A 23,003-nucleotide genomic window follows, 5' to 3' on the forward strand; every position below is an offset into this window, starting at 1 on the left:
ATAAAAAAGGAAACATACGCAAAACCAATACCGTTAAACATGCCAATCATTGGCACATTGCATGAGACACCATGCGCCTCCATTTGCGCTACTTTCCTTTGTCTTGACTTGGTGCCTTGCTGCAAATGGTCACGTTATTGAGGTGATGCTGGCGTAACATAATCTTCATTCCGAACGTCCGACCTCTGCTACCTTCTTCTCCTTCTATGCGACCCCGGATCGGGGTCGGGTTGTTTGTTTGTTTTGTTTGTTTGCTGTTGTTGCTTTCATTTTTTTTAAATGTTACCCCTTCGAAAGACCGTTCCGTTCCGATCATACCGACTTATTAGAATACAAATTAGGCCCGGCTTCCGTATCTGATTGAACCGCTTTGGATCCCGTTTGCGGCGCAGAACCGTCCGTTAACCGTAATATGGTCCGCCCCTCTCGTGGGCCACTTGCGCGCTTCCCCTGCAGAGTTCAACCCCAACCCTTTCCGTATGATTTCCTCCGAACCCACCGTTCCCTCCACATATGGTCGATCAACATCGGAAGGAATTTTCCATCGATCGTACACCGGGGGCAAGTTGATCGCCCCAGCTGTACCCTGGCGATGGTGCCGTCAATCAAAGGGCAACTGTGTGTGTGTGTGTGTTTCTATGTGTGCGTCATGATGACTTGCAATCGCATCTGTTCGACCACCGAGAGTGGCACTTCGTGAAATTGTTTTCACTTAACCTAACCTATTTGCATTTGCAATCATGTTGATCGGTCGCGAAAGGAGATCGGGGTTTTACCCACCGGTGAACTTTTTGCTACTTTTTGTTTGTTTTCGGCTTAACGGCACCGACCGGCCTGGTCACCAAGTACAACCGAGACCCACACTCACTTTCCTCCGGGATCGGGGTCCGGGTCACGCAAGATCGTGGGACCTACGGTTCGGGTCCACCGAAGGGTCCCCAAACACCGGCCACAACCGACTCCGATCGGCGCTTACAAATCGTCCATTATGGATGAGGTCTTGCGTCCTGCGGCCTGGTGTTGTGTTGTGTGGCGTGGCACAAATGGTGCAGTCGGAAAATGGACACCGTAAGCTGTCATACTTCTCACTCGCACCCCCTTTTTTCCTTCTCTTTCGAGCGCTCACGCATCCGGGCGAGTGGGCATAAAATGAGGCTACGAGGGTAGCGAAGGAACGATCTTTGGCCGTTGTGGTGCGCTGGTGGAGAAAGTTGCGGCTGAATCATAGTGGTAGAATTTACATAAGTTCAATTCGTGCCCTGATTTGACACCTTCGTATGGGGCACAAAATGGTGGTCGGTGGGATGGAGGAGGACGCTAAAGAGGCGTTCAGCCGCATCGTCTTAAAATGGGGAAGAGAACCGTCGAGAACCGACCGGCCTGAACCGTTGCATTTCCAATTGGAGTCAAGTTCTGTAGGGCTCTGGCGTGTCGGTTAGGGTTGGCGTAACAGCCGCTAGTCTGCCCCTAGAGAGAGGATCGATCTAAACTCGTAACGATCCGATGCAGTATGCAAATTGCTAGAGTTGTCTGCATTTAGTCTAGTCCCTAGGCCCCAGCCAGTGGTCGCCGGTGTTTTTGGGGACAAAAGCAGAATTTTATTTAATTTTCCCCGGCAACACGGAAATAGTTTCTTCACACGACGGGGTGCACGTTTTGCGAAAGGTGAATCTTTCGTGTAGGAATAAGACACTCACTTACAAGTCACCCCCTCACGAGGTGGTCACTTTTCTTCCATCTCGCGGCCTAAAAAAAGGACACATTTACATGATATTTACACACGCCTGGACGATTCAGGTCGCCCTCAGGTGTTCGTGCCGTAAGCTACGGGATGCTCCGGATTGAAAGACGGAGATCGCAGGGGGCCCGGACCAGCTTCTAGAAGCTGCATATCGTTGACCTTTGAGTTGGTGTGAGCCCAAGCCAACAGAGCACAATCGGGACGATGGTGATGATTTGACCTATGCTGTCCGCCCCTCCCCCTTCCTCACGGTTGCAGCGAAATCTAGCACCTCTAGTACAACGGCCGGCCCGGGGCAACGACAGAACCTCAATCCATAAATTGGAGATTTGTCCCGAATTGCGCCTCCGGCTGCGCAAGTCCGTTTTGTTTGGTGTTTTTCGATCGCTTCTCCTTCGGTGGCGGTGGAAAATGGTAAGCCACACGAGTACAAACACGGGCGAAAATCGCATCAAAACAGTGCATCCAAAGTTGTTTGTTGAGAAGTGTTTGAATAATCCATCTATTTATTATTTTTACGCATCGCAATCTTTTGAATGCTTTCGTAAATCCTATCTAAAATGCTGTCCTAAAATAAGTACACCTTTTTAAATGAAAGCAATAAGGCGATGTATTTTTGATCTTTCCATGTCCTTTATATGATCAATTTACAAAATTTATATCTCCATTGATCGGCTTCAGGAGTCCTTGTTCGGACAGAACCCATTCATCCTATCACGCTGACCTACAAGCGTTATCGTCGGTGAAACACTGACCCACAGCCACCGGCCGTCTGATAAGTGTTCCATCTACAATTCATTCGTGTTATATTTTATGTATACCACCACTACTACTGCTGAGCCGATAAACATGGTACCGAGCATAAATCTGGCGCAGGCGCTGCGTGACGTAATTCGTTCGTATCAAAGCACATGGCAGCATGTTGTTTGTTGTTTGTTGGATTCCATTTCCTGTCGGACGGATGGTAAAAAAAACCTACAAACCTACCTCGGTAGCTTACAAAGCGTACGACGTCATCGGTAAACCTGGCCAAGCGGTGGTTTAGCATATTATCCGGAACATATAGTAAATGCGTTTTCACTGCGCAGATCGGTGCGTTTCACGATGCGTCGTAGTTTTATGTTGAGCTGAAATTCATTCACTCTGCGTTGAATTCCTCGAGCGGGGTGGCCATAAACGTCATATCTCTGCCACCCGGCGGAAAACTAAAACCTATTTATGCATCAAGAGAAACCGTATGGGACGCACGGGGACGAACATTTGACACTGCAGGAGACAATCGATGCAGATGGGATTCGTTTGTTCCATCGAGTAAACCATCGATTTGAATAGGACTGTGCTTTGCTAATGCTTTTTTATGTGTTTAGCAGCATCTAATTCTATTAGGTATATTGCAACACAAGTGTTACATAACAAACTGTATTACCATTTTTGCAACTTATTTTAGGGGAATTATTTTAATGCAAAGTGTCAGAGTGGGAAAAATGACGCGCAAAGTGTTATGTTTATTCGGAAGAGAATGAGTTTGTCTTAAATTTCATGAGCTATAAATTGAATAAACTATTTAGTTTACGACATTAGCTATAAGGATGGTACACATACAATAAAGAGAGAGTCCCAAATCTTGATGAGATGAAGCGATAAAGTTTTGTAACAATTTTAATTTGGAAAATATTTAACATAAGTGATGTGACTAAAAACTTAAATTAGGTGATTGTAAAAAACGGTTTAAAATTGAAAAATTCATTTGGCAAATGAAAACTTTTCTTTTGTAAGTAGAACACTGGTCATATATAAACCGGAATGGCCGTAGAAAAGATAATAAAATGCAAATGATTCTGAAGCACTCGTTACACACACTTAACGCACACTAAAATTAAACGGAAGAATCAAACAACCGATTCGAAAACCATAATTTTAAATCAGAATACTTATATTTTGTTTAATATTTCTCAAAGAAAAGCGGGTAAGCAATTATAGTCAAATGTCATTATGTTAAATTCCAATCCTAAGACATTTATCATGACACTAGCGAAAACGTATTGATCATATAAAGATCATTCAGATAAATTGATGTCGAAGTATTACATCTGCACGATCCTGTGTTTCATTGGCGGATCTCACATTAGCATGATTCGATGCAATAACAGTACTTTCCCATTGAGTGCGATGGAGGACATCCTGTGCACTCCTGTTGGAATACTTTCCACTTCATTGCAACATTCCGCCCCGTCACGTGTTGATTAGCATTTCTCCCGTTTGATATCCTTTACTTTCTCTCTACCCGCGCGAAGTCGGCCACACGAATTTGTGCATTCGCCTCCGACCGGATACTTATTACCTTTAATGGTGTATTTTTCTTTCCACCCTTTGCACACGGTGCTGGTGCTTTATTTTAATGCGTCGATCATTCATCGTCGATCATTCCTTTCGTCGACATTCGACCAATTCGTGAAATAGAAGAGATTTTTTCTATTGCATTAAATTTTAGTTTCAAGAAGATGTGTTTTTGATTTTCTTTTCTTCGTAAAATTGTTTACATTTTCCACCATTTCCATGATGGGCATGGACTTTGTTAGTCCATTTTTACTCCTTGCTGAATTTGGAACACGATTCCACCGTTCCTTAAGCTATTCTCGATTCTGCCCCGGAGTACCGAAACGTCGTGGGTTTTTGATTCTCTCTTTTGATTTGTGCTCGTTATCCATTCTGTTTCCAAAATCAGAGCCTGGCCAGCTTTAATAGTAGCATAATGTGGTGTGGGAGTGATTCCACACCCTAATTTTCCTTTCTAATGAGGGGCTGATCAGACGCATATACCAACATTCAAATCCTTGGAGTCACGAGGCACTTACATAACGGTAGCGTGAAACGGGCCAGTGTTAGATAATCTTCTGACGAATCCCGGACTCCTTCGCAAGGGGAAGGAGTTTGGATGAAACTGCCCACTCGCCAACCTAAAAGGGAGAGATGGAAGGCTAACCACGTAACGGTGCAATAAAAATTCCGGTGCAATTTTCCAGATCATACGCAGATGATTACGAACGATCGGGCGATCTGCACATTCGGGGGATATAGTTGCACTTCTGCGCCGATCCAAAAACAAAAGAAAAGGAAACCTCACGCAAACAATAACACTTCTTTGACCGAAACGCATCCAATTAGCATTCGGTGCAGCTGAACTTCTGTGGTTGCCCGTGCAAGGCGGATCGGCGACTGGCTGGGCGGTGCAAACCCCTTTTTCGCAACCTCGGAGGCGAATATTGGCACGAGCAAACAACGGTATGCTCCCGTTATGTGCGCGGCATCAATCAAAACATCATCGGACCCGTGCCGAAAGTCTACATATGGGACGAAAACGCGACCGTGCGATCAAGCAAGCAACGGGACGTTCGATTCCTGCCGGAGTGATCCTTCTATTGCAACGGTCGCTTCTCCTTTAGCTTTGCTACCCCACGGATAAATGCAAAGGATTATGTGTGTGGAAAGACGCTCGCTCGCCACAGGATGGTGATACATTTTGCAAGCATGGTGATACATTTTACATTTTTTTTTTATGCAAAGTAAGTCACACTTATTTTAAAGACGTTGCTGCGTCCGGGACTTTTCTGGACGAGATAGCGGCCAAAGTGAACGGGAAGTGGTTCGGACGAACCGCGCTTTTCTGAGGGGGACAGGGGGAAAGCGTGCATACATTTTTCCAGATTATACAACGTTGATATTGAGCTAGCGTTAGCAAAGACAAAACCGACCCGAGTGTGGCTTTGCAAAAGGGGATCAACGGCGGGGAACGGGAAGGCAGAACAGGGGATAGAACAGCATTCGGCCATAAATCTAACGATCCTGTACATTCTACACCCTGTCTCCAGGGGAGGGAAGATAATCTGGTTTATACCGGTTATCGGTACATCACAGAGGGCAGTTACTGCGGTGTTTGATGGGTAACTTGGGTGGTATTTGTATTTGTTGATTATTGTCTCCTAAGGAAACGAAATTTGTTGCTCCTTTGTTTCGTAAATCGGGCAATCAACAAAAATATTACTTATCATTTAACATCTATATGAATTGCGTTTGCCGTAGCATTTTTACTGACAATATATCTAAAAAATCAACATTTTTTCTATGAAAAATTGAAAAAAATACTGTAACAAACGTTGTTCAATTTGGAATACTAATTGGCTTTCATATTATAGTTCTTTATCCAGTATTCCTTCCATATTATAAAATTGTGTAAACGAAATTGTTTTTTATGAAAATATGTATCATGAAGGTATATGTATGTGTTATCAGACATTGTTATTTATCTATAACTACGTAAGCAGTAGTGTCTCAAAATATTTAGCCAAGTAATCATTTTGACGATTTTTATAAATTTCACTATTTCATCCTGAATCCGTGAATGAAAGACATTCAACATTTTGTAAGCATCTATACATTGGGTACATTTTACAGATTAGTAGAAGAATAACTTTTCCAGAGCACCGGCGGGAGGCTTGGCTCCTTCTCTGTTTCGCTCTACATCTTTCTGCCATTTCCATCGTTTTACGCTATTTAATTCATCAATGGATCGAGAACATAAACAACAACCGCCTTGAGAGGCGGCTCCCCCGCCCGCCCGCAGCATCGCATCCGCTGCAGCCAACATCGAACGGGCAATGCAGCTGCGGGTGACAAACAACAGATACGGATATGTAACGTCTTCCGCAAACAATGCACCAAACTTTCACGCCACAAAGAGAGCCGGGCTGACGCTTTCGATTGACAGCGAAGTCGTGCAAGCGCGCGGCGAGAGCGACAGTAAACTGACTCAGAAATCCTTGAATTCGTGATCGAGCAACGCATCTGCATACATAAATGCAGGGTGTGAAGTGATTGCTCACACGCGCGTACTTCCTTCCGTTTTCGCCAGCAGTCCGGGCCGGGCCGATCGGGGATGGTTTACCCTTGGAATACTGAAATCGGTGTGACACCGCATTGTGGAGCGGCTTAGGATGCGTGCCGTGTTAAATAAAAAAAAAACACACACACAGGATAAAGAAGGCGTTGCCGGTAGAAAGTGGCGAGCCTTTGGCACGGGGAAAGAGGAGTTACAGAGCGCACTTGGCGCGTGCGTAAATAGGCGTATGTGCCACGACGTTTTCGTTTTTCATTTTAAATGCATATTAGATCGGTAAGCATATGACAAATTCGCTCTGGTGTGTATCTAGTGTCATTAGAGGCGGTTCTGGTGTAAGAAATTCAACTTTTCTTTTCTTACGAAGTGAATTTCTTAATTTCTCCCTAGATAAAAAATTTAAGCATTACCCTAAACATAAAGTGAAATTACTAATTCATCCACTTAAAATAAAAATAACATTTATTTTCTCCCACATTCCACATTCTGAGCAATTGGGAACGAGAGATGCTTGACAAAATTTTAAACTCTGCCAGAATGCTGGTTTCCCATCCCATGACCGATCTCGCCGTGTTCAAGTGCAATTTATTCAACCTAGAATTTTACCCAAATCACATCCGGATTCATACCACCAGACGGCCCCTCGCCGGTCGACGGCGATCCTCTCTCTTTTCGAGGGGCGAAAAGAATCTCCAATTCATCGCAGAATGGAAGCTATCCGTGCCGTGCCCAATCTGGGCTGGCCTCGCACAGAAACCGGCCGCCGAAAGTGGGCGTCGTGTCAATGGCGGGGGGGATGAAAGAAATGGAGGTTACACATTACAATTTTCAAAGTCAATATATACGCACTTAAACTTTGCGACCTGAACTGGGCACTGTATTGTATGGCTAATAGGCGGCTCGGCGCCGAACCAATGCTTCCAAAGAAGCATATCATGCGTAACGCATGCGTAAAAAAGGTCTACCCTCGGCCACGAATTCCCGGCCCAGCTCGCTCCTGATCGAATTCCGTGGATCGAATGTCAATGGGTGGTGGCTGAGCGGGGGGAGTGGGCCGGGAAGATCGGCTGCATCTAGTTAACCACCAAACTATCCTGCCCAGCGACAAGAGAAATGACGCGGTTAGCGAGAATCTCATCGACGTCGGACGAAATTATTAATTATCCTCGTATGCTCCGAGTGCATCCCGTTTATGTTTGTATGCGTGTATATTCGTGTGTCAGCATGGTAGCAAGGGACGGAGGAAACTGGTTGTTGCTGGCTACTCATGAAAATTTATTTTCCGGATAACTGATGTTTAATTTTGGTTACCACGACGACCACGACAAAAACCGGGCGTGTAAGCGAAAACCGTTACCAACATTAGCGAAGCCCATCCGTTCCGGCGATATCTCCCACCCTCAGTTCAATCTAACCACCTCGTCCACACGTCCTGTGCCCTATGCAACGGTGATTGAAATCAATTCGCTCCACACACGCATTGACAAAAATTCAAATTTTTCTCCACCAACACACAAAGCATCGCAAGAGGAACACAGCACAGCATGGTCACGATGCGCGATGTGGTTCTTCCGTTTCACGTAACGCCTCCGGTACGGGCGGTTGGGAGGGGCGTGGCAAAGGAGCTCTCCTCGTGCGACATGTTGATCTTCCGGACACCATCCGATTGCATATTCATCAACGGAACCGAGCTCTTGGCAGTGGCATTGAAAAGGGATAGATTCGTTCGTGGTTCTGTAGGCAGCTCGCAAAGTCGTACAGCTGCTCGTTGCTAATGCCAAATGCTGAACTGGCAGCAAAGCTCCGGCCATGCGTCCGATCCTCGCTCACCGTTCTACCGCCTCCTGCGGCGTTATGAATCGGCTCGCTTCCGGCACCGTGATCGAGCCAGAAGGTTTCCAGTGCCGGCGACAGTTCGCGGTTCCAAAACTGAAACGATATTACACAAACGTTCGACTATGTAACAACGCCAAACGGAGAGAGGGCAGCGGGTGGGAGGACAGCGAGTAGCAGACCTTGGCCGTGTGGTTGATGTGATCGTAACAGAGATGATCGTTCCTGCTGTGGGCTAGTTTCGAGGCGTCCGCCAGCCGTCGGAACACCCGATCACTGGGAGCTACTACTTGCCGGTAGTAGATACGCATCAGCTCGTACTTGGCCACGTGATTCTTGCTGATCGTAAGCGCCTCCTCGATACGCTCCAGCAGCTGCTCGATGGTAGTCCGCACTCGACCGATCATTGCCGCGTTTCGGGTCTCGATGTGTTGAATCAGCGCTAGGATCAGGCCCTCTACAATTCGAAGGGCTGTGCCGACATTGATGGTCGAACCGTGCGCACTGAGAGAGAACTGATCCTGCAGCAGTACGACCCAGTTATCCGCCGCAGTCCATGCCCCGTAACGGACACACCATAGCCAGAGGTTCGCATACAACCGCGATATGGCGTAGCGTTCGCGCACACCGACGAATGATTGTCGGTTCTCAAAGTAAAAGTGCTCGGACTTCCGGTACGGAACAATCGTACAGCTTGTATCCAGCAGCACGTCAAGACAGAGGGCGTAATACCAAATGAGACCAATACGATCCCGACTATGGCGCACGAGATCCCATAGATTCTGAAGGATTTGCACCGTATCCCCGACGCGACGTTGGGATAGCAGTAACTCGCAGAGAATAGGAATGATTTGCCAGTCATTCGATTGATACTGGAGGTTTTTGTTGATCTGCAACACGACCCTACCCAGCTCGATCGACAACGTTTTCGTTGATCTTAAGGTCCTGTAAACGGGATACAACAATATACCGAACACAAGGAATTTCTGGTCATACAAATAATCTACTTACTGACATAGAAAAAGTGCCGTGTAGAATCGCATCACCGCTTCCAGATACTCTGCATTGACCCATTGTACATTCTCGGCCACAATCAACAACGAACGCTCCTGCATCCACGCAATGCTCTCGGAGAAACCGACATGGTATGCTAAAAAAAACGTATGTAATATAATCGCCGCTCTAAAACTGTTCCACTAACTGTCCAAGCTCTAATTAAGTACCAGTGTTAAACCAATTCGCGAACGAGTTCACTAGCACCGCACTTCCTTTACGATAGCGCAGGGCGTGCTTCAGTCCCCAAATTGCTGCAAGGGCAGCCCTATCCCAATCGCGTAGCTTCACAAACATCTTGTGCATGCTATTAAAGCAGCTGGCTATCTGTGACACAATTAAGCAATAAAACAGACTTCTTCTCATCGATGGCTGGGCACCGTTTTTCGGATCTAGCAGTTTCTTGACTTTAGCATGCAAAAGGAATGTTTTTAATCGAGCTTTTACCCTACCATAGAGAAAACAAAAGCAGACAAGGTTAAGCGGAGTCTAGCGTTCATCAGCAGGGAACCTGAACCTAATATCCTTTACCGAGAACGTGGAAACGGCATCCCCATCAGCGAGGACGCACGGTAGTACAGCTCGATCGCTCGATCGTACTGCTCCAGACGGTACTTCGCATTCGCCATCATGGTGTACAGGCGCCCTCTAAGGTACGTCACGAGGGCAACATTTTTCGCTGTTTCTATGTGCTGGAAAAAAGACTCGTTAGCTTAAACTGTTCCCATCGAGCCGGTGTCCCCTTCTATTGCAACTCACTTCCATCAGCCTTTCGCCTTCCTCGAGAATGGTGATGGCTTTCGGAATGTTTCCCATTTTAATGCATACCCGGGCCCACTCTATGTTGGCCTCGATGCACTTCTCAAGCATTCCCGCACCTTTGCTGTGCAGCACGATTTCGCTGAACACGCTGTACAGAATCATGCTGCAGTTGCAGGACACGAAACTGTACGCTCCGTAGCTGAGCACCGGTGCACGGCGAGTAGAGCTGCGTCGGTTTCTAAAGCAATCGAATATTACCGATGCTGAAAAAAAAGCCGCATTACGTTAATCTAATAATAGAATACTAACACTTCATGGTTCTGCGTCTTACGCTGGGAGGAGTACAATGAAAAACGCTGAGGACGAAAGAAGATAATGTGAGTACATTTAAGCTATTTTTAAAATAATTGATTTTATCCTGTTGGTCTTACACTGGTACTGGTTTCTGCTAAAATCTCATTTCCTTCTGCTTCCACAGAACTTCGGCAACCAATCTGAATCTCGTACGTTTCTTCACTACTCATCAGATTCTTGAAGGGTGTAGCTCCACAGGAGTTGCATCTGCAATAAATGAGATTAAGTACAAACAATTTTCAAGACCTACCTATTTGGTTTAATTGTCCAATTTCTCTCACAACATCCCTAACCTCCTTGTTTCGCTTTCTATAAACTCCAAAGCATTGCTATGGTATTGCTTTTTTTGTTCCGCCGTCACCAGATTGTACACCGTACGATGAAACTCGCTGGAATTAAACTTGCAGTAGCCACAAACGGCGTATTTAGGCAGATCCTTGCATGTGCCTTGATGGATGGACGAAAAATGGTTACGCTTAATGCTAGGATTTGAATATACACTACGTCACTGTACGTACGGTCTACATCTAGTGCAACGCAACCACATTCACTCCGTCCTAGCCAGTCGCTGTTGACATTCTTCTGCGCCAACCGGAAGCCTTCGCTAAAGTCTCCAATGGCACACGAGAGTATTTGAAGGTCAAACAGCTTTTTCGTTGCTTTTTCACATGATTTAAAATTTGCGAGAGGAAGACATGAAACATTTATGGAAAAAATAAACAAACGTAATGGCAGACGATAACGTGGTGTATGCCGAAGGATGATCGTAGTCGCGATTTTGGACTAAATTTTGGAAACCACCACCATAGCCATCAGCAATGGTAATTACGGACCGGTGTCTGCTGCATCTCCAATGCAGCCGCTAGACGAATTTGTCCGACACCACATTAACGGCAAGAAAAGAAAAGTGTACTAGTTACCGATGGCTACGTCCCATTCACTCTCGGTGACCATCGTGTGCATGAGCGAGGCGCGTAGAAACTTCTGCCCCAAAAAGGCAGCACATTTGCATACGAGCTGCTCAAAGGCGGACAGCGAGTCGTACAGCATCAGATGGAACGCTTCCAGGTTGCGTGACGTCTTGTAGTCCCGAGTATCGATCACACCCGTGAGGTACGCGACGTCGACGATCTTGTTCAACAGCGTTGACGTCTGATCGGCCGGCTCCAGGAAGGGGTCCTGCTCCTCTGGCTCGAACGTAGCTTCGAACAGCTTCCAATCGGTCAGGCTTGGCCGCACCATGGTACTCGTGTTGGTTCCGTGTTCGCGCTGCAGAAGCGTCGACTCACAGAACACGTAACCCTCGGCCTGAGCCTCATAGTATCCCATACGCTTGACATTCAGTAGCCCGCTTTGACGCAGGCAAAGCAGGAACGTGTTAATCCATCCCGGATTGCCATCGCTGATGGTGTGGAGAAGTCTGTAATGTTCGTGAACAATGAATACAATGTAAAATCATGGTCCCCGACTCACGCTACTTCCCAAAGATTTCCCTATGCTAAATTTTGCCTATTAAATAATGACTTAATGTGCATTAAACATGCACAGCACGTGTATGCTGTACTTGTTCAAGTACGATATTCTCCTTGCGTTCAACGTTGAACTCTATTTCGTTCGATGTTGTTGCATTCGATCTAACACAAGATGCAGTTACGCGCTGTGACCTAACCTATCCAAGTTACAAAGATGCAAAAGGGCATTTCATGCAAATCTTAATTCTTTAACGCATGATGAAACCCACCATGTTCGAGTCTTATATTATTACCATATACCTAGCCGATGGAACCACCTTCACCTGGATCGGGAGGGATAGTAAAAAAAGTTCCGTTATAAATTCATCGGTTCCAAATTTAGGGCGACAGAAAACGCCTCTCGCGAGAGGAAAGTTACGTGAATGTACTGTAGTGAAGGCTTTGGGATGCAACCTCTTTCAACAACAGTGGGACAATTACGAAACCAACTCCTAGCGCTCCTAGTGTAACTTTCGCATTAATTGTGCAAATCTATTCTTGCACATCCTAACGCACCCCAACCCAATGGGCCATGCGGCATGGGGTATGGGGCTTGGAACATGGGGCATGGGGTATGGGACATGGGGCATGGGACACCTTCAAGTATCTATACCAAGCGTTAGTATGCGGTTATAAAACAATCATTCGCCTCCTTACCGAGTCATCACGTGCGGTACGCTGCAGCACATGGAGCAGACTCCATACGTGGATTGGAAGCTTGAGCTTGTTGATCCAGAAACACGACTCTCGCAATGGACCGCCCGACTCAGCGGGGGACAAATATTTTAGAATCGCTTACTCAACAAGCCCACAACACGTGACTCTCGTTCTCATTTCCTAGCCCCAACTTTTGCCTTTACCCGTACGTTACTTCCCCTCGTACGCACCGTTCCAAGTCCAGCGGAATCGCGTTAACGTTGAGGAACTGGCAGGCAACCGCCTTGTGTAGCAGCATTTCGATCGGAGGCAGCTTAACCTGGCATACGTGCGGGCTGTCGAGTGTCCGCGCTCGCGTTGGGCTGAGGCGTTTCTGGTAGCCGATCGTAAGCACGGTGACGATTTGTGGCATTTCCCAGAACACGTCAAACAACGCGAACGAATCGTCGTCGATAAATTCGGCATCGTCGATAATGAGCACCCATAGATTTTGAAAAGTCTGCAAAAAGGAGAAACAGAAAAGTTGAACTTCAAATTTTGAAAATTTGAAATTAAACTAAAAACATCGCGCATCAGCTTCTTGCCAAAGGATTTCACATGCGACGATCGGGTACGCCCGAAGTTATGCGAAGTTTGTTGCACCAACTGTTCTGAAAGGAACCGTTGAACCAGAACCTCCAACAGGTCGAAAACGAATGGATGTTATAGCAAAATTTTCAAAGAAGTCATGAATAATCGTGACGTACACAATAGAAATAATTGAAGAAAAAAATAACATCATTGGTGATAATAACCTTCTGGCACAGAAAGCGGAACAATTCCTTTCTCGAGGAATCCTGCTCAACCTTCGTCAAACTGCGGACCGCTTCCGTTTCGATAAAGTTTGTGCCAAGAATTTCATTCAGCAGCGAAAGATACTGATCCATCTTGTGCTCGCGTAGGTACTGCTTCGTACGATTCTGTCTCGTAACCGTCGTTATAGTTTCGGTGAAACCGAGTGGCCGACATATACACAAACTAACAGCTGAAAATGGTTTCTGCAAAGATAGGATCAGTTGATTTTTGTAAATCTGCAACTTAAATATACATTAAACAAACGGACCAACCGACCCTACCTTCGAATCCTTTAAACTGAGTGAAAAACACAGCGAACTGATGTGCTTATTGCGCAGTGCAAGGTAAAAGAACTCATTCACTAGCCGGGTTTTGCCAATCTGAGCTTCTCCTCGTATCAGCAGACAATTTTGAAACCACTGGCCAGCGGGGAACTCCGTTTTGGCGTTTTGCGATGCCTGTTGCGCGAGTACCGTTCCATCTTCGACCATTTCCTGAAATATTTCAATAAACTGATCCCGGTCGACCAAGGGATAGTTGTACACCGTTGGTTTAAGTAATTCGCGCTCCCTGGAATAGAAACAGATGTTTATAAATGCTACATTAAACTTTCACTTCATCCCAACTAACGCGACAAACTGCCGAAACTCATAGATCGGACCAACATTGTGCAGCCCTTTCAGTTGGATAGCGTCCTGGAGAGTAAAGTGGGCCGGATCTAGCTTGCTCATCATGAACGTACTCTTATCGCACGTCACTTTGTGCGGGTAGGCCATCATTAGCCGAGCCGCCTTGTTCACGTCGACTCCAATGGCAGAATACTCCCGCCGGACCGTATGTCCAACGACGCCACAGTACGCCACTCCGGTAGTGATACCGATCGAGGCGGACAAGATCGAAGGATGCTTCGCGTAAGTCTCCTGTATTTCGGACGCACAGTGAAGTGCGATTTGGCTGTCCATTTCATGCTTCATGCCTCGAAGTCCGAAAATGATAAGAAACATTACATCCTTGTCGAACAGCGATAGCTTGTTCACGATGCCTTCGTATCCTTCAACAATTCTATTGGACAAAAAAAGTGTTGTTTAGTTTTCGTTCTTACATATTTTCTTTTCCCGCATTTAAGTGCGATATATACTTGCAAACCGAGTTAAAGATTGAGTTAATTTCTTTAACCAGCTCACCGATTTGTCTCGGTTTTAAGACAATGTTCAAGAACACGGTCACAATCTGGCGCATCTCCGTTAGTAGCTCCAGTGGTTCATTATTTTCCACTGCGTTTAGTACGGGCTTTATGAGAAATTTTTGCAGCGATGACGACACTATATGGGTTGTTACATGTTTTAACCTTGGGCGAACTATTAAAAATATATAAATATTATAATTAAATCCTTTTAAGTACCATTGGCGATGAAGATTTAATTCAACTCACTGGCAAGCATTTCACTGTCGATTCTAATTTTATCTTCGAGTTCCATCGAATCCTCGCTCTCCTGATCTTCTCGGGAAGTAAAGTCGGTAAAGATAATCCTCTTTGTAGAGCGCCAGACGCTTGTGAAACTTTTAATTTTCAAATGCACCCTGTCCGGACAAGGCTCCCAAACATACTCGTTATCATGAATGTAGCTCCATGCTGTGTAAAGAAAGACATTGATAGGAATGGTTGGTCTAATGTATGCTACAGTCAACCGCTACCATAACTCACCGTTATACGTGGCAATAATGTCACCGGGCTGTGCAATCCGCTCGGCTAATTTTACCTTCCACACCGGCTGTCCGACGACGATGTAGTGTGAAAACGAGTCATTGCCGACCAGTGCAAAATAGACCTCTCCGGCAGACACTGCCATCTTCACACGTAGTGTCACACCGACGTCCGTCTTGTAATGGCCATAGGTGAGCTGAATGATAATCGCAGTATCGATGGCCCGATGGATGGCGTCCGGCAGGGAAACGGAAGCATTTGACTTGAATATGACGAGCATTGCATCACCAGAAAATTTAAGTATATCTCCGCCGTGTCCCAGTATTTCGTGCACAATCCCGCTCAGGTAGCTGTTGAGAACCTGCGATAACTTTGAAGCGCCTCCATTCTCCGGATTGCTGTACAGCTCAGATAAATCTGTAAATCCTGGTTGAAGCAATAAAAAATTTTGTTGTGATTGGAATGGACAAATATGTAGATACAAATTATAACGTATTTTTCATGATTTTCGTAATTTTTCGTCGACTTCAACTTTTTATATTCACCTTGATGTCGATCAAGATCCACAGAAGTCAAGGTTGTACCATAGATTTTGTCAGGATGCAAAATTATCAAATATTAAACAAAAACGTTTGCAGATATATTCTACGGAAATAAGAATTTTCGTTAACATAAATATATAAAACCTCTAGCGTAGCAATTCTAACAATTAATTTCATCACCATCGTTTTAGCTGGCGATTCCAGGAACTTTGCGTTTCACGCTTAATAACGCGCGTATTCCATTTTGTTGTCCCGGCAATTCCAGTTGATTTCAGCTGTCGGTCGTGGTCGGACGTCGTAGCAACTTTCGTGACGAAAAAGTCCATCGCTATCAGGTGAGCAGCGTTGATTTGTCGTGTAAATGTGAAAAATCTATCGTCGCTTTGTTTCTTAGTGATAAAAAGCATCATCTTCAAGAAACACTTGCTCTAAATGTGTCCGTAAATTCACCATTTAGAAACGATTCATCGCATAGTTTTTTTTTGCTGTTGCTGAAGGCCGACAATTACCGTGATTGCCGAGTCATGGTTCCATTCCATTAGAACATGTTTATAGCAATTTTGGGTTGAACCTTTTGATTTCTTTAATATTCCTCATTGATCAAGAAGTTGTATCACTGATGCAACGGCTGCATGTATCCAGCAGCGTCAGCATGATCATTGTAATCATGTGCGTTTATCGCTTATCGTTATCTTACTTTGCTTGGGGGTATTTTCTAAATCGATAAAATAAAATCCTACGGCAGCTGCGGGTCGTCGAAACCCACAGAAACCTCTTGCCCTGTATTTAAATCTTGCTTTTTCTTGCTTTTAGTTTCATTTTAGCGCTTAAACATGGGTTTCTGTGGAAAAGCATTACTTGTGGCAACAACCCTACTTACGGCGATTGTGTACAAACAATACCGGGAAATGTCAGCCCCCTTTCCTGTACCGGAACTTAACCTAAAACGGTACTGGGGACCGGGCGATGAGAAGCAGTACAAGGAGGACGTCAGCATTAAACCCTTCAAAATCGACTATGGCCCCGAGGTGATCGACAAACTGCGCACCAAATTGAACGATGTTCCCGCGCTAACCCCACCCCTGGATGGGACTGCCTTCGAGTACGGGTTTAACACCGATCGACTGAAGGATGTTGTGTCCTACTGGCGCACCAGCTACCTGGACAAGTGGTCCAGCGGACGTCAGAAGTTCCTCAACAAGTTCCCGCACTTCCACACACAAATCCAGGGATTGAACATGCATTTCATTCACGTGAAACCGGACAACGTTCCGAAGGGTACGAAGGTGTTTCCGCTGCTCCTCTTGCACGGATGGCCCGGATCGGTGCGTGAATTCTATGACATCATTCAAAAGCTTACGGCCAAGTCGGACGATAAGCCTGGTTATGTGTTCGAGGTGATTGTTCCTAGCTTGCCCGGGTACGGCTGGTCGCAAGGAAGCTCCAAAACGGGTCTCAGTCCATCCGAGGTGGCAATTGTGATGAAAAATCTTATGACTCGTATTGGATTTAAAAAGTTCTACATCCAAGGAGGCGACTGGGGTTCTCTTATTGGCAATTACATGGCAACCTTCTTCCAGCAGGATGTGTTGGGTAAGTAGGCGTCGGCTCTGTCCTATGACCACTTTTCATTGCATGTGTTTCTTTTCTATATTTGTAGCTGTTCATCTGAACATGTGTTCCATTATGACCCCGCTTTCGTACCCGAAAACGTTCCTGGCAGCACTCAAACCCTCTCTTTTCATCGACGAACAGTACGTTGACTACTACTATCCGCTGGGCAGCAAGTTTTCCAACATAATCGAAGAGACGGGCTACATGCACATTCAAGCCACCAAGCCGGACACTATTGGAACGGTTCTGCAGGGTAATCCGATTGGTCTTGCGGCGTACATCCTGGAAAAGTTCTCCACTTGGACTAACCCCTCCTATCGTAACTTGGCCGATGGAGGTCTCGAAAAATATTTTACCCTCGACGCACTGTTGGACAATGTGATGATTTACTATCTGACTGATAGCATCACTACGTCTCAGCGAATTTACGCCGAAGCGTTCGCAGCGGACGAGCTGAAGAAAGAGCTAGATCGAATTCCGACCGCGGTACCGGCTGCGTGCGCCAAGTTCCGCCATGAACTGTTACAGCAGGTCGACTGGGTGCTGCGAGATCATTTCACCAACCTGGTGCAGAGCAACCATTTCGCCGATGGAGGCCACTTTGCAGCCATGCAACTGCCGGACGTTTTGTACAAAGATTTTGTTCAATTTATTAACACCGTGCGAAAGTAGGTGACGTGACGTACGGGGAGCAGCTGCAAAGTAGCAGACTTTTGAAAGGAAGTGATGCTTATTTTACACAAACAAGGCAGAATTAACAAGCGAGATGCCAAACGTTAACATCAGTATCGGTGGTAGGAAAGGTTCTTCATATTCGAAGTAATCACATCTGTTTCTAAAAACAAAAATAATAACACCTCTAAAGATGAATTGATAAGAATTCAACAGGGCAAGGTTCACAATTCAACATTGATAAAAGCTAGTGATACAGAGGAGCGTCTTGTAGGTCAGCATAAAATGGTTTTAGACTTCACATCATAAACCCACACGATCGTTGAAACTCGAAACCTCACTATGATACATTTGCTCAGGAAATTATATTAATCTAATGTGTTATTTGATTTGTTTTTAAGTTTTCATTCGATCTTTTCATGTTGTCAAATAAATGCACCTAAAACCGGGGAATTGGTATAAGGGACATAGTCCACATAACCCACAGATTGGCGTTTGCTTTCGTACTTTTCTATCTTTAGGATTAAATAACTATTCTTTCCCGGAGGGCAGGTGAACGACTTTCTAGTTCATTCAGTTTAATCGTTAATGTTTTCTTTTCCGACAAGACACGCCGGATTTACCGAAAATTGCAACGTTTCATGGAAAAAGGTTAGAAATCTGCCGGAGATAATTTCTCTCAGATTTTTTTTATTCCTTTCCGCCATTATTTGTCCTGGCAACATTGGACCATTGTCGGAGGTTCAATTAACATACGACCTCTAAACTTATCTCAAGGTTTGATGCAGTTCGTACGTCCACTCATACACTCCTATCAATGATGACGGTGCGTTATTTGACGGGCAAACATAAACGTAATTCGGCGATGCTTTGGAATGCCGCGCCGGGTGTTAACAAATTCACCGCAGTAAACCGCGACATAGCGTCTCTGACAAACGTGTCCGTTCGTACGATGGGCATCGTACGACAGTTTCTTGTACTCTTCGTGGGATGCGTTAGTTTGGCGGGCTATAATTATTACCGCAGCCTCACTGTACCATTGCCGATTCCAGAGTTTACAGTTGATCAATATTGGGGTCCGGGAGATGGATCAAAGTACCGGGAAGACACCACCATCCGATCTTTTACCATCTTGTACAATTCAACGGTGATTGACAAACTGCATAAGAAGCTGACCGATCTTCCGCACATCACGGCTCCGCTGGAAGGTGCCGGAGCTTTTGAATACGGTTTCAACGGCCATCGATTGAGGGAAGTGTTGCACTATTGGCGTACCGTATACCTGCCCAAGTGGACTACCGAAAGAGAACCGTATTTAAATCAATTTCCTCAGTTCATAACACAAATACAAGGATTAGACATCCACTACATCCACGTGCGGCCAGACTTTGGGGCAAGTGGTGGGTTGAAGAAAACGGTAGTTCCACTGCTGCTTTTACACGGTTGGCCTGGATCGGTGCGGGAATTTTATGACATCATTCCGCGACTCATTGCGCCCTCGCAAGATCGGGATTTTGTGTTCGAAGTGATCGTACCGAGCCTACCGGGCTTTGGATGGTCACAAGGAAGCGCCAAAGTTGGTTTGGGTCCGAGAAAGATGGCGATAATTATGAGGAATCTCATGGCACGCATCGGTCACGAGCGGTACTACGTCCACGGGGGTGACTGGGGTACGCTCATAGGGGATCTTATGGGCACGTTCTTCCCAGAAAGCGTAATTGGTAAGAATTTAATTAGCGTATTTTCCGAGAGGGTTTATAATAAGCCTTAATAATTTCATCCCCAGGTGTACACCTATCTGGGTGCGGTGTAGCAGGTACACTGGCCACCTGGAAAACGTTGATCGCCAGTCTTGCCCCGTCGTTCTTCGTAGCGGAGCCTCGACACATTCCGTACTACTTCCCCCTCACAGCCTACTTTAAAGACGCCATCCTCGAAGGTGGTTACGCGCACCTGCAAGCCACCAAACCGGACACTATCGGTGCGGCACTTGTCGGAGCACCAGTCGGATTGGCGGCTTACATACTGGAAAAGTTCTCCACCCAAACAAACCGAGCATTTCGCTCGCTTCCCGACGGTGGACTCGAACGGGCCTTCACGATGGACGCGCTGTTGGATAACGTGATGGTTTACTATCTGACCGACTCCATTGCCACCTCGCAGCGGCTGTACGCGGAGGCGTTCAGTGTGCGCGAAATGTTTTCCGGTGAGCTGGGCAAAATCCCCAACCGGGTGCCGGCGGCGTGTGCCAAGTTTCGACACGACGTTCTGCACACGATCGATTGGGCGTTGAAGGATCATTTCGTGAATCTAGTGCAGAGTAATCACTTTGATGAAGGGGGACACTTTTCGGTCATGGAGTTGCCCGAGGTAGTGTACGGAGATTTAGTGACGTTTGCTACTAAAGTCAGCAGTATTTCAAGGGAAGGATAAATTTTATATATGTTAACAAATACAACAATTATTTATAAATACAATTTTAAATTCCTAGTACATCATGAAACGTGTACACGTCCGCCATCGATACCACTGATACCGAATGCAATGTAGCCTACTTGGAAATCCCATTGCGCTACCCTTCCCTTTCCTTCGCAGCATAAATGATAAGATGTTTTATCAGCCAACAAAAAAAGAAAGAAACCCATATCGGTCTAATCGCGGCCAAACTAAGGGAATTGGCAGTTGTAGTAGGATCAGTAGCATTCTACCCAGGTAACGAGCGGCCGTGTGATATTATGGGTCTGCTAGCGCGTGCTGCACCCCTCATTTTGGGCCTTTTTATCGCCCTTGCGTACAAAGTGCACGAAGAACTGTCCGTCACGCCAAGTGTACCGAACAATATCGAGTTTTACGAATACTGGGGCCCTAAGGGCGGTGATCCTTACGGGGATAGTCTCGAAATAGTTCCATTTAACATTTCCTACCCGAGCGCTGTGATTGAACGATTGCGGGAAAAGCTTTACGATGGACCAAGCCTAACTGCACCGCTAGAAGGAACGAACTTCCAGTACGGATTTAACAGTGGCCGGCTAGAGAAAATTGTGGATTATTGGCGCACGGACTATCTGGATCGCTGGAACGAGCGGGAGGCGTATCTGAACAAGTTTAACCACTTTAAAACCAAAATACAAGGCCTAGACATTCACTTCATTCGGGATAAATCAGAAAGTGTTGTAAATCCGAAACGGATCGTTCCACTGCTCATGCTGCATGGATGGCCCGGGTCGGTTCGTGAATTTTACGACATAATCCCGAGGCTAAGCAACCGAACGAGCGACAAGGATTACGTGTTTGATGTGATTGTGCCCAGCCTGCCCGGGTATGGATGGTCACAGGGGACCACGAAGCCGGGTCTGAGTGCATCAAAGGTGGCGGTGATAATGAAAAATCTGATGGCTCGATTGGGTTACAAGCGGTTTTACATCCAAGGAGGGGACTGGGGCGCCATCATAGGCAACCTTATGGCCATTTTATTCGAAAAGGATATCTTAGGTGAGGAGTACTATGAGAGATTTTCGCACATTATTTTCAAGCGATTTCCCATTTCCCAGGTATCCATCTAAACATGTGCATGGCAAGTGAAAGCCCCCTGACCATCGGCAAGATGATTGTCTCCAGTTTCGCTCCGAGATACTTCATCGAGGAGCAGTATGTCGAGTTCTATCAGCCCGTTTGGCCAAAGATTGTTCAGTTGGTTGTAGAGAGTGGTTACATGCACCTTCAGGCTACCAAACCGGACACAATCGGGACTGCTCTGGAAGCGAATCCAGTTGGACTGGCGGCGTACATACTGGAGAAGTTTTCCACTTGGACAGACCCAGCCAATCGGGATCTAGCCGATGGTGGATTGGAGACACACTACACTCTAGACGCGCTGCTAGACAATGTCATGATCTACTATCTGACCAACAGCATCACTACTTCGCAGAGGCTGTATGCGGAATCGTTCAACATGGAAGAGACTTCCAAGCGCTACGAAAGAATTCCAACCAACGTTCCTGCGGCTTGCGCCAAATTTCGGCACGAACTTATGCAGTATCCCGATTGGATCTTAAAAGATCACTTTACGAACCTAATGCAAACCAATCATTACGACGATGGAGGCCACTTTGCAGCGATGCAACTACCGGATGTTTTATACGCCGACATTGTACAGTTCGTCAATCGTTTGTATGTCCGGTAGCGAAAGGAATAAAAACGTGAGAATTGAACGTACCTGAAATATCGAGAAACATCATCGCCGTCATAAACTTGATGGGTTTGTAGTCATCCGGATTGTACAGCACCTCGTCGGGGACCATCGAGCTAATTACTTTGGTGCGGTACTCCTGGTGGGATTTGTTGAGTCTTCCGATAATGTTCTCGTAGATGGTTGTAGGCATCTGATTCCATAGGAACTGGTAGAGGAAACTGAAGCGTTCAGGCAGGTACTTCTTGAGGTTCTTTTTCTGTGCGGATGAAGCGAATTACGATAAGCTTGATAAATCACTTCTTGGAAGCAAAGCAGGAAACTATACCCCTTTCAATCGGTTTCGACATCGAGAGATGAATAATTCCTTATCTACCGCCTTCTTCAAACGAGCTGACCCGACATCAACAATGGAAGATGGCACTAGAAGTATAAAGTATATTTATAGTTAAAAGTAGATGGCTCGGTCAATTAATTTCACGATAATTACTTAGCTCGAGCATCTTGCGGCAGTTTTTGCAGAAGTTTCAATTCAATGGCGAATGTTAACTAGATTGATCAACATGCACTAGTTTACGATTTTCCAATTGTGTTCAAATCAAAACAATTTTATAGCATTTGCCATACAAGATTCCTACAGCC

The 23,003-nt window shown here is 45.8% G+C and overlaps 4 protein-coding genes across 4 annotated transcripts; 3 read left to right on the forward strand and 1 right to left on the reverse strand.

The window, feature by feature from the left end:
• Positions 1-8,312: 8,312 nt before the first annotated feature.
• Positions 8,313-22,864, reverse strand: LOC131266247 (adenylate cyclase type 10-like). The gene is given in 20 exon segments (XM_058268674.1): positions 8,313-8,564; positions 8,651-9,413; positions 9,480-9,618; positions 9,692-9,969; positions 10,053-10,213; positions 10,281-10,546; positions 10,615-10,639; positions 10,715-10,844; positions 10,931-11,084; positions 11,156-11,296; positions 11,558-12,057; positions 13,036-13,304; positions 13,600-14,209; positions 14,270-14,701; positions 14,778-14,997; positions 15,072-15,272; positions 15,345-15,770; positions 22,389-22,620; positions 22,690-22,784; positions 22,852-22,864. Coding segments are annotated over 20 exon segments (5,307 nt in total).
• LOC131266250 (juvenile hormone epoxide hydrolase 1-like) lies at positions 16,167-18,658 on the forward strand. The gene is made up of 3 exons (XM_058268676.1): positions 16,167-16,221; positions 16,711-17,479; positions 17,547-18,658. The coding sequence occupies exons 2-3, from the start codon at positions 16,720-16,722 to the stop codon at positions 18,170-18,172; spliced, it is 1,386 nt and encodes a 461-aa protein (XP_058124659.1). The 5' UTR covers positions 16,167-16,221; positions 16,711-16,719; the 3' UTR covers positions 18,173-18,658.
• On the forward strand, positions 19,125-20,605 carry LOC131267200 (juvenile hormone epoxide hydrolase 1-like). The gene is made up of 2 exons (XM_058270001.1): positions 19,125-19,893; positions 19,959-20,605. Exons 1-2 carry the CDS (start codon positions 19,125-19,127, stop codon positions 20,603-20,605), a joined length of 1,416 nt encoding a protein of 471 aa, XP_058125984.1.
• On the forward strand, positions 20,908-22,355 carry LOC131266248 (juvenile hormone epoxide hydrolase 1-like). The gene is made up of 2 exons (XM_058268675.1): positions 20,908-21,664; positions 21,724-22,355. Exons 1-2 carry the CDS (start codon positions 20,908-20,910, stop codon positions 22,353-22,355), a joined length of 1,389 nt encoding a protein of 462 aa, XP_058124658.1.
• Positions 22,865-23,003: the final 139 nt, after the last annotated feature.

Source organism: Anopheles coustani, chromosome 2 (genome assembly GCF_943734705.1).
Source record: "Anopheles coustani chromosome 2, idAnoCousDA_361_x.2, whole genome shotgun sequence".
NCBI classification, from domain to species: Eukaryota; Metazoa; Arthropoda; class Insecta; order Diptera; family Culicidae; genus Anopheles; species Anopheles coustani.